At 34.6% G+C, this 11,371-nt stretch overlaps 1 protein-coding gene across 1 annotated transcript; it reads left to right on the forward strand.

Annotated features, from left to right (window-relative positions):
* Positions 1 to 3,025: 3,025 nt before the first annotated feature.
* On the forward strand, positions 3,026 to 11,333 carry LOC112017968 (putative U-box domain-containing protein 50). The gene is made up of 8 exons (XM_065760828.1): positions 3,026 to 3,645; positions 3,724 to 3,836; positions 3,942 to 4,069; positions 4,162 to 4,591; positions 5,604 to 5,744; positions 5,860 to 6,399; positions 9,660 to 10,370; positions 10,957 to 11,333. The coding sequence occupies exons 1-8, from the start codon at positions 3,480 to 3,482 to the stop codon at positions 11,161 to 11,163; spliced, it is 2,436 nt and encodes an 811-aa protein (XP_065616900.1). The 5' UTR covers positions 3,026 to 3,479; the 3' UTR covers positions 11,164 to 11,333.
* The last annotated feature ends 38 nt before the right edge of the window (positions 11,334 to 11,371 follow it).

Genomic DNA, 11,371 nt, shown 5'->3' on the forward strand with positions numbered 1-11,371 from the left:
CATTATATATCTTTCTTTGAGCCATCTCGACCTTACACTTTTTGATCATTTGAGCCCTTACTCAAGTGTATGTCCCATCCGACACCCTCTTTGACTTTCTGTGAGTCATGGTAGCCAAAGCAGCACTGTTCAAGGGTCTTCTTCACATAAATGCGACCAAAAAAGTAACTGCAGTGCATTTAATGCGGTGGTCGTAGTTTTTCTTTAGATATTTTTGGTTTTCCTTCCTTCTTGTATGTTCATGAGGCATGTCCCTATTATTGGAACTTCTATAAAGGTCACGTTCATCGTTGGAATATATATCTGAGCCATATTTTTCATAGCCAAGGAGAAACTCCTCCTCAAACCGTCTTCTTCCCTTTTTCCTATTTATGAGACTCTAAACTGGAATCTCTCATAACTATATATCCCTTCTCGGACATGCCCATGTCCTCAGATAAGGCCCAAAGCCCAATATATAATTTTGGGCCCTCATCCCTACAAAAGCCCCGGTGCAACAGCTGTTTTAACTTTCCTTCTCGGACCAACTAGTCGAAATGGTCTCACAAATTCCTGCAATCCTCCGTAGTGTGTCCCTGGTCTTGATGGTAGTGGCAATAAAGGCTTCGGTTACGTCTTATGGGATTTCCTGCCATCTTATTTAGCCATTTAAAGAACAACTCATTCTTAATCTTTTCCAGAACCTGATGCATCGGTTCTCGGAACACCATATTAATTGTCTGAGTATTAGCAGACCTTAACTATCTAGCGAAATCTCTCCGAGGTCGATTATTGTTGAATCGGTCCGACCTGAAATCCCTCCTCTCCTGAGGGATAACCTTCACTTTACCTTTCCCTTGCTGTTGGTCTTCCTCAACCCTCTTGTACTTATCAATCCGGTCCATGAGTTGAATCACACTAGTAATAGGCTTGCCAATTAGAGATTTCCTTAAACTGTGCCCAGCAGGGAGGCCGACCTTAAAAGTACTGATGGCCACGTCATCAATGTCACCATCTATCTCATTGTACATCTCTCAATATCTGTCCGAGTACGTTTTCAAGGTCTCCCCCTCTCGCATGGATAAGGACAGTAGTAAGTCTAAGGGCCGAGGTACCCTACTACACGTGATAAAGCGAGAGCTAAAGGCCCGGGTGAGCTCCTTAAAGGAATCTATGGAATTAGCCCTCAAACTTTCGAACCATCTCATTGCCACAGGTCCTAAACTAGAGGGAAATACTTTGCACATCAAAGCCTCGTCCTTAGAGTGGACAGCCATCCTCTAGTTGAATTGGCTCACATGTTCTACAGAGTCTGTTCGACCATTGTAAATGGTGAACGTGGGCTGATGGAATCGCTGAGGAAGTTTGCCCTCTCTATCTTGTGCATGAAAGGTGATTTAGAGATTTGATTCAACGCCTTACTCATAGCGTCGTTTCCTAAACCTTTACGAGGTGAGCTCTTGTATCTTCACTTGTGATGATGTTCTTCATCGTAGGAGAAAGACTCGCTTGGTGGAGTTCTTGATCTTTGCCTATAACTAGCATCCTCTTCATCATTGGAGGAGATGTTAGAACTAAAGGGAGTTCGTTTTTGTTGTGCATGGCGCAGCTTCTTCTTTAAATCGTCAATCTCCCTTTGCATGGTTCTATTGTTTTGCTCTTGTGAGACGTGACTCCCAACTCAAGAATGACTTTTACCAGTATGTGTGGTGTGTAAGATGCCTTCTCTATCCCGCTTGCGTTCGAGGTTGGCAAAGGGATTTTCGTGTTGGGATGCTATGGACTTTGCTTGGTGTGGACCTAAACCTACCATAGTTGACCATTGCACTCACTATCACACAAATTCTTCCCACAGACGGTGCCAATTGTAAGGACACGTTTTGCAGCCCAAGCCCAAAGATGTATAGGATCTTGGTCCAGTGAGCCCAGTGCAATAAATTTGTAGAGAGTGGGTTGGAGAACTAGGCTCTAATGAATTTGACAACGACTAGTATGAATTTAAAAGATGATCAAGCACAAACAAGGAAAATAGAGCTGAATCTATCCACTGTCCAAGGAGATATTTTTTATATAAATCAATAACAATGGGGTACAAATATAATTTTGATTGCTACAGTACTCTCTCTCCCTCTCTATTTTTCTGATCCCCTTCTCATGGAGAGTCTCTTGCATTATATATCTCTCTTTAAGCCATCTCGACCTTACACTTGTTGATCATTTGAGCCCTTACTCGAGTGTCTGTCTTATTCGACACCCATTCTGGCTTTTTGTGAGTCGTGGTAGTCAATGCAGCACTGTTTAAGATTCTTCTCCACATAAACGCGGTCAGAAAAGTAGCTGCAGTGCATTTAATGTGGTGGTAGTAGTTTTCCTTTAGATATTTTTGGTTTCCCCTCATTCTCGTATGTTCGTGAGGCATGTCCCTATCACTGGAACTTCTATGAAGGTCACATTTATCGTTGAAATATATATCTGAGCCATATTTGTCATAGCCAAGTAGGAATTCCTCCTTGGACCGCCTTCTACCCCTTTTCCTATTTAAGAGACTCTAAACTGGAATATCTCATAACTATTTATCTCTCCTCGGACATGCCCACGTCCTCGGATAAGGCCCAAGGTCCAATATATAATTTTGGGCCCTTATCCCTACAATTATATTCAATTAACTCAAACAATTTAATTTCACCTCTAATTTAGTTATTAATTATTAGCACAGATTTATAGCTAGGTAAACAATTTTAGTCGTTACTTAATATACATGAAAAAATAATAAATTAATCAAATATTTGATAAACAAAATTTTGAGCTTATTCAAAAGAAAAAAAAAAAGAAAAAAAACAAAATTAACTTCGACATATAATTTAATTTGGTCCTAAGTTTGAACTTGACTTTGTATAATAAATGAACAGTCCTAAACATGTACTTCTAGTCCTGTCTTAGCTTGTTTACTTTAACCAGCCTGAAAATAGCTCCTTATGCTAATCATCTCAATTTACTTATTCAGCAACCAAAGGACATAAAAACAAAGAACTTGGACCGAACCATCCTTGCTTATGAAAATACCAAGAAGATTCAAGGCTGAGACTGGCAAAGATATTCCATTTAGTAAGCGAGAATGGGGACCCAACCCAATTAAGCGAGAATGAGGACCCAACCCAACCTTGCTTTTCATGCTAGACCATACAAAAAAGTCCAACCGAGGCCGTGCTACTCCTACTTTCTTAAACAGACATAAAAATTTCCCATGTCCCATTGAAATCTTCACAAGTACCTCTATTTTTAGGAATTCAATCCACAGCTGCCTACTCTTCATCACTTTCCACAAAATTTACACTTTTATTCCTTCCTTCAACACGTTTTACACTGATTTGCTTACCTCAACAACTTTTCAAGTCCTTTTCCGGTGATGGGTCTCGCTGGAATTGTCTAAACTCAATAGATAATTAAGTCAGATTTTTCTTGTTTTTCCAGCAAATTTGAAGGGTCATAGCAAGTAACCAATGGATAATACTCCAGCAGAGAAGGTCTATGTTGCTGTTGGAAATGATCTACAAGATGGATTCAAGACCTTAGAGTGGACGCTTAGAAAATGGAGTTCTCATCCAATCTCCATCGTTATTCTCCATGTTACTTACAACATTTCCAAGGAATATGTTTACACCCCATGTAAGTTATTCAATTTGACTTTTAAGTTATGCTTTGCGTTTTCAATTGGGTTTTACTAGTTTCATGTTTATGTTTCAGTTGGCAAGCTTCCTGCTAGTGCTGTAAGTGAAGAAAAACTGGAAGTTTTAAAGAAGTTTGAGCAGGAAAAGATTGACAAGTTTCTTTCCAAGTACATAACTTTCTGTGGCAAGGTTCGGGTTTTTATGCTTCTGTAATGGTTGCTGATATTTTTGGATCTTGTTACTATATATTTACCTCCAGTTAATACTTCTCAGAAATCTTCCTTTTCTTTTTAGGTAAAGGCTGAGATATTGAAAGTCAAGAAAAATGATGAACCTATTCAGAAACTCATTCTTGATTTGATTTCTGAACTCCAAATAACCAAATTAGTCATGGGGTTTACATTCATGAAGTCCTCATCCTGGTATGTACTACTTCTATGTACTAGTTAGATGGATTTGGTTGATTTAGATGACTTCAGTGGTTTAATTCAATCATACATCTTTGTATCTATAGGAAATCAAAGAGCACGATTAGTGGGTCATTCTACGTTTTTCAAAACAAGCCTGATTTTTGCGAGTTTTACATAATCTGTGGAGGAAAGCAAGTGTTCCTCAAAGGACAAAATGATGAAGGAATCATGGAAGATGATCAGGGAGTTGTGGTAGGAAAAGTGAAAGACAAAGCTTCTTTCAAAGATTGGATAGAAAAGATTTTTACTGATCCTTCAGCTCATTCCTCAAAAAGAAATTCTCGTCTCTCACCCACTTCCTCAATAGATTTGGACACGCGCAATTCACAAAATCAGTGGGAAACCCATGTCGAAGAAATTGAAAGTTATTTCCAGCTTTTGGTGGCGTCAGATTTGGATGAAGATAATAATCATGATCAAGGCAACAATAGTCCAACGGAGTCAGATCTGCCGGAATACACTGATTCTAATCTGGTAATTCTAAAATATCATATATATTTTTTTATTTTTTATTTTGCAATATGTGGCTATAATTGCAACTATTTTTATTTATAAAAAATAAAATTGTTCTTGTTCTAGATTGGACTTGGAGTGGTTGTAAAGAATCTGATGTCTTCGTTCGACAAGTCCACTTCGCTTTTTTGCAGCGATGAAAATTTTACTCGGCTTATCCTTCTTTTGACTATACTAGCCATGTGATATTGATAGGATCTGGATGCTAGGGTACCACTGTCATTTTCAAATGTGTTACCTGTCCCTAAAAACTGGGGTCCCTGTTATGGTCTATTCTTTGATTTATTTTTTTCTCTTATGAGCTAAACAAACTAGTTCCATGTTTTTTTTTTCTTTTCTTTTTGCCTTTTTGTGAAAAGTCAAGAAATTAAACTCTTTCTGCTTAATTAGTTGCTTAATCTTTATCATATCAAATCATGTGCTGCTGCTATATTATCTTCTTTGTATATGTATGCAAAATATTAAATTTTTACTTAGAATTAGTAATTTTTTAATTACCTTTCCAATAAAAAAAAATAAAAAGCAAATGATTTGCCTACATTATTCTCATGAATTATTCTTTTTCAATCTTGGATGATATTTGCCTACATTATTGTCATGAATGATTCTTTTGCATCTTAGATATATATATTTTTTTTGGTTGATAATTCGATAGTTATAACAATGTGGAAAACACTAGAGAGTGTTAGTTGAACTACAAAACCTTTGGCATTTTGGATGATATTTACAAATTCATGCTTTGTTCTTTGATGCCCGCCCCTTTGTTATGATACTAAGAAACTTCTAAACCAAAATTAATATTTGAAGTCTCTTTCTCTCTCCTTTTATCCTCTCCCTTTTGGTCTTTACAGGAAATGTATACTTTGTTTTCTTCATAATCATATAAATTATTTTTATTATTAGTTTCGACTTTCAATAGCATTTCATGGTTATACTGATTTTCTAATACTAAAAAAAAATGGTACACTATCAGTGTCTCGCAGAAAAAATTGAATCTCTAAGAAGAAAAATTAGTGAAGCTCAGCAAACAGTCCAATTGAAGAGAAAAGAAGCTAAGGAAAACGTTGAAAAGCATTCAAAAGCTCAATGGATCCTTTCTTTATGCAGTCAGCGGGTAATATATTAGTTCTAAGGTTCCTATTTGACAAAGCATTTCTCTTTTCTTATTATAGTTTGCTTTCCTCATAAAGGAAAAAAAATAAATAAATAACATCCTTCATGTTATGTAGACTGAAGAACTTGAAGCTTGGATAAAGGAAGAGGTTAAAATGCGAATGGAGATGGAGAAAGAATTAGAGGCCGAAAAAGAACACATGAGTGAAGTAGTAAGTGACATTGAAGAAAGCAAGAGTAGGCTAGGTTCAGTTGTGGAACTCCAAAACGAGCTTTCTAACAAGCTCCAAATTTCTACATTGGCAAAAACTCATGCCGAGGCTCAGCTAGAAAAGGCGGTAAGGACAAGGGGCGAGATGGTTAGGGACATCGAGGAATTGAGGAGACAGAGAGATGTGCTTAACAGGAGGATTGAGTTTTGCAGAGAAAAAGATGCAATTAGCATGGTTGCAAAAGTGAATGAATTGAGTTGTGGTTATAGGGAGTACACAATTGAAGAGATCAGATCAGCCACTCATGAGTTTTCAGAGAGTTTGAGATTGAAATCTGGAGGAGATTGGAGCTATGTGTATAGAGGGCGCATGAAACATGGCACAGTTGCAATCAAAACACTCAACTCATCAGCTGAACTATCAGACGAAGTTTTCCATGCTAAGGTAACATTCACTTCTTTTTAATACAATGTCTTATTCATGATTCATCTCTATGCCTAGAAATTGTCTTTTGTAGCTGTCATAACTTTCATTGGACTATGTCATAAAATTCAGCCAAAAAAATAAAAGAGACTATGTCATAAAAAAATAGTATTTTTTTTTTCTTCTATCCAGGTGTTTTGTATCTTAAAATATAATGAAGTGTGCTTTCTCAAATATAAAATAAACAGTGAACACCTCTTCAAATCGCTTGCTTTTAGGCCAAAAATCTTTGGTTTTTGAAAGTATGAAGGACAAAGTAGGAACATTTTCCCCTAACCAAGCACACCCCTTTTTTTTAGAGCTTATTTTAGGAACAACAAGCAGGATAACCGTGTACGTGTGACAAGCAAATTCATTATTCATTGTATAAAAGAATACATTGTGTAAATAGATGCAAGAAATTTATAAATTACATTAAAGAAAAATAAGAAAATATATAATAATATCTTCATTCTATATAATCCTTAAGTTAATTGGTTTCAACTCTCAAGCAATGTAAAAAATATTGATCAAATACGATTAGTGCAAAACAATTGATTTGAATCGGTTGCTAAAATTTAATAAACTCTGGATAAGTGTTACATATTATTTGATATCTTTAAATATGGATTTACTTGTGGTGTTTGACTTAAATTGATTATAACTAAATATGATTTTAAAAAAATAGGCTAAAATGTTTTAGTATATTATTCACGACATTAAATGAAATATATATGGACTTGTTGCATTATTTTTGGGTAAGCAGACTTGTTCCCTTTCTTTCTTAAATTAATTGGGAAAATTATTTTACTCAAAAAAAAAAAAAAGGGGGAAATAAAAAAAAAAAAAAAATCTTTCAAGCAATATTAAAATGGTTGATCAAAGTCCAAATGCACGCTTAAACATCTAAATTATTTTATAGCTTGTTTTACCTAGAACAAACTATTTTCATAATAAAAGATTGTCTGCGCATGGGAAAATTACGCTCACTTAGCGCAACCACAATGTATAACATATAACTTTTATTATATAACATTGTTGCATTAGGAATATACTTGTATGATGCACAGATTAATTAAAAACCAAATGAAATAAAATATTTCTATAATTTAATTTAATTTAATTTAAACTAGACAATAAAATAAATTGTACAAATTAAAGAACAAAAAATAGTTTAAAGTGTTATGTGCCAAAAGCACATCATCTAACTTTGAGAATTATTTTATTTTGTTTTGCTAACGAGGGTGTCCAAAGTCCTTGGAGGGTTTGATTATTCCTTTAAGTGTGTATAGTCCTCTCATTTCACAAACGCAGACCAAATAATTACGGAGAGGAATTTCTTTGGAGACAACCTCAAAATATTAGGTAAAGGTTAACTCATAGATATCATGAGACTTTAGGAACCATTAGACCAGCCCTTTAGGATTGTGTAGGTTTAATAATTTATTAAAACCAAAAGTTATAATTTAAATTATACAACAATTACAATAAATAATAAAACATCTTTTAGACTAATTAAAATTTGGTTATTGAATTTTTATCAAAACCATAACTTTAATTTCTTTAAAAAAGTATATTAAAAGTTTATATGTTCTTGTAGTGTATCACATAGCAAAAGCATGTCCTGTTCCTACAACATATAATACTTACCTTAAACTATACCATGCAAGCATGATATGTAATACCCAATTTCTATAATTTAAATAAAAATATATATTAAATTATTAAAATTACGTATATTAAAAATGAAACTTTTTAAAAATAAAATTCTAGAAATTTTCTGTAATAGAATTTTAATTGGAGTAGCATTTTACTATTTTAAACTTATTAAAAATTTGGTAATAGAATTTCAGTCAAAGTAAATTATATTCATGTAAGAAATCAATATAATTTTTATTACAATAGAGTATTAGTAATTTTGAACTTAAAACATAACAATACTAAATTATTTATAGTTGACCTTTTGAGAACTGACACAGGCGGTTATTATTTATGCTTAAGATCAGATGACTTTGATATGGCTTTTACATAAAACTGAGAAATGAGAATAAAAGGAAAAATAGTGTCTTACAAACTATTGTATTGTTATGACTAAAAATTTGTTACCCGAAGCCAAGCAATAAACTATACAGTAGAAATTTGTGTCATTTCCAATCGATTGCTGTTTGGTAGCATTTTATGACTCTACGGCTCTACCATGAATCTGCTTATTTTAACTATATTATAATATTTAATATTTTTATAAATATCTACCATCCCGAGGTCCTTAATGGCAGTATGATTTTATTGACCATGGATTAGCTATAGTTGATTTCTTGTGTTTTGTTGTAGATATGATATATGGGTCCTCATTTTTCCTTTTCTTTTTTCTTTATTTCTCTCTCTATTGACCAATGCTATATATTTAGATTTCTCCAGTAATTAAGAAAGCATCAAAGATGGCAGTCTGTCAACAAATACATTCCAAATTAATGTTGTCGATTGAATTAACTCTATTTAGTAATAGGTTATTACACCAATTAGATCACTTGTACTGTAGTGTTTGAAAATTTCGAATTGAATCAAATTAAAATTGGATGATGATTACATTAATTGACTATAGATTAGTCACAACGATATTCAAACATGTCACAATCTTAGGTAGCAGTACTGTAGAGTAAGAATTTACACCCATCACTTTGGTAGAAAATTCAAACCAATAATCAATAAAAAGGAATTTGCAAAGTCAAGCCGCAATTTTTGTTGTTTTTCTAAAAGATGTAACATAGTGGTCAGAGCTTACCGAAAGAATAATTCTTTCAGAGTTCTCCAAGATGAAACTTTGAAAAGAAAAGAAAAAAAAAAAAGGATCTTATTCAATGAATCAACAGGGCTGCAATGTTGAGGTCAATGATTAGAGATATACTGTATAAACATGTTTGATAACTAATAGTTTGCAGAATGGTTCTCAGTAATAAGGATGAGAGTCATGAGACAATATTATAAGACATTTCTCTCACATGCATGGATATCTCATATTGTGAGAAATTTGTTTCATGACGTTTCTTCCCCGTCTAGAGGACATCCATTTCGTGCAACTACTATTTATGGGATATAAATTTTATCTTATTATAGTAAATATATGATATTGATGTATGTTATCCATTTTTTATTTTTAGAAAGTTTCTAGAAAATCTATACATTTTTTTTCTTCTTCTATGATTTGTTAATTTGACTGAGATCGATCGACTCCTTATGTGTAGGTGAATCTGCTTGGCCATATCCGACACCCAAATTTGGTAGCCATGGTCGGTTTTTGTTTGGAGCTAAAATGCATGGTGTTTGAATACATGCACAATGGTAGCCTACGAGACATGTTATTTTCCTCCCATGGAAGTAGCTTTAGGACAAGAAGTCGGGCCCTTCGATGGCATGACCGGATCCGCGTTGCGGTCCAAGTTTGCTTAGGCTTAAGTTTCCTTCACTTGATTCAGCCCAGGCCCATGGTTCATGGCCACCTTTCAACATCCAGTATCCTCCTTGATCGAAATCATGTGGCAAAGATCAGTGGTTATGAGTTCTCACAAGAAGACCATGATGAATATGTATCCGATGTGGGATTGGACATTCGGGCTTTTGGGGTTGTAATGTGTGAGCTACTGACTGGGAAAAATTGGGCTGGGCTTGTTGAGCAGGCAATGACATTGGATAAGGCAGCCCTGGTCCAGAATGTGGACGAAACTTCCGGAGATTGGCCTTTGGATTTGGCAGAGGAATTTGCGGGCTTAGCTTTGAGGTGTTTGTCCATTGATTGTGAGCCCAATACTGATTTGAACATTTCAAGAGTAATGGAAAATCTTAATAAAATTAAGAATAGGGCTGATGCTCTAATGGCAAGAGGTGGGCCTCAGGTAGTGAGTAATGACGATGATACAGACGATGTACCCAGAGTTTTCATTTGCCCCATATTTCAGGTTCGCCTCTTAACCCATTTTCCAAACCAATTTCAACATATAGTACATAAAGACTAAAGAACTTGGGACAATGTTTGGGCCTAACTTGGGCCCGCTTTTCCCCTACAAGCACTGAAAATTTCACCGAAGATTTCACACACTTTCATAGTGTTGCCACTCACTTCAAAAGGACATAGCATGACTCATGACTTTTAACAATTCAATGCACTAAATCCAATATGATACACTTCAGTGCATTGAATTCGATACGATACGGACACATGTTATCACATGTTTGCATATATTATCATGCGTTCGCATTGTATCAAGTCTAGTGCATAGGAGTATTGGATCTAAGTTTTATCCTTAAAAAAAATAAAATGAAATAATGAACTTAACTTTTTTTTTTTTTTTGAGAATCAAATAATGAACTTACTTGGTAAAGAGTAAAGACCCAAAGTTGGAATTTTATTATTATTATTATTATGTCAAATTAGGAGGTTTGGTAGGATGGATATTGGGAAAAATAAGAAAGTAATAATGCTTCAATCAACCCATATATATCCATTGTATTTGATAAATGAGATCCATATGTATTTGGGTGCAGGATATAATGAAGGACCCACATGTGGCAGCAGATGGATTTTCATACGAGCTAGAAGCCATAAGTGAATGGCTATCAACAGGGCATGATACTTCACCCATGACAAACTTGCGCCTCATTCACACCAACCTTACTCCTAATCGCACCCTTCGTTCCCTCATTCAGGATTGGCAAAATAAAACATCAAGAAGAGGTTCATCAGTACAATGATTTGTTTTGTATTTAATTTGTACAAAGTAAGAGCAAATTGAGCTTTGTTCATTCTTTTCCACTTCTAAATGGTCTATGACCTGATGTCGTTCAAGAGAAAGAGTACGCGTGTTTAAGGCTTCAGAGTGTAAGTAATTAACTTCTCAGATATATAGTGTTACTTTGATTTACCAACTTTTTAAAGTCACTATTTTGATTGGTTTAAGTA

The sequence above is a fragment of the Quercus suber genome, unplaced genomic scaffold, assembly GCF_002906115.3.
Source record: "Quercus suber isolate HL8 unplaced genomic scaffold, Cork oak 2.0 scaffold_383, whole genome shotgun sequence".
Classification (NCBI taxonomy): Eukaryota; Viridiplantae; Streptophyta; class Magnoliopsida; order Fagales; family Fagaceae; genus Quercus; species Quercus suber.

What these genes read in the sequence shown, in the direction of transcription:
- LOC112017968 (XM_065760828.1), top strand. Translation starts at nt 3,480, where the DNA reads ATGGATAATACTCCAGCAGAGAAGGTCTATGTTGCTGTTGGAAATGAT. An exon ending in ACATAACTTTCTGTGGCAAG is followed by an intron (nt 3,837 to 3,941) that starts GTTCGGGTTTTT and finishes TTTTCTTTTTAG; the next exon opens with GTAAAGGCTGAGATATTGAA. An exon ending in ACGAAGTTTTCCATGCTAAG is followed by an intron (nt 6,400 to 9,659) that starts GTAACATTCACT and finishes CCTTATGTGTAG; the next exon opens with GTGAATCTGCTTGGCCATAT.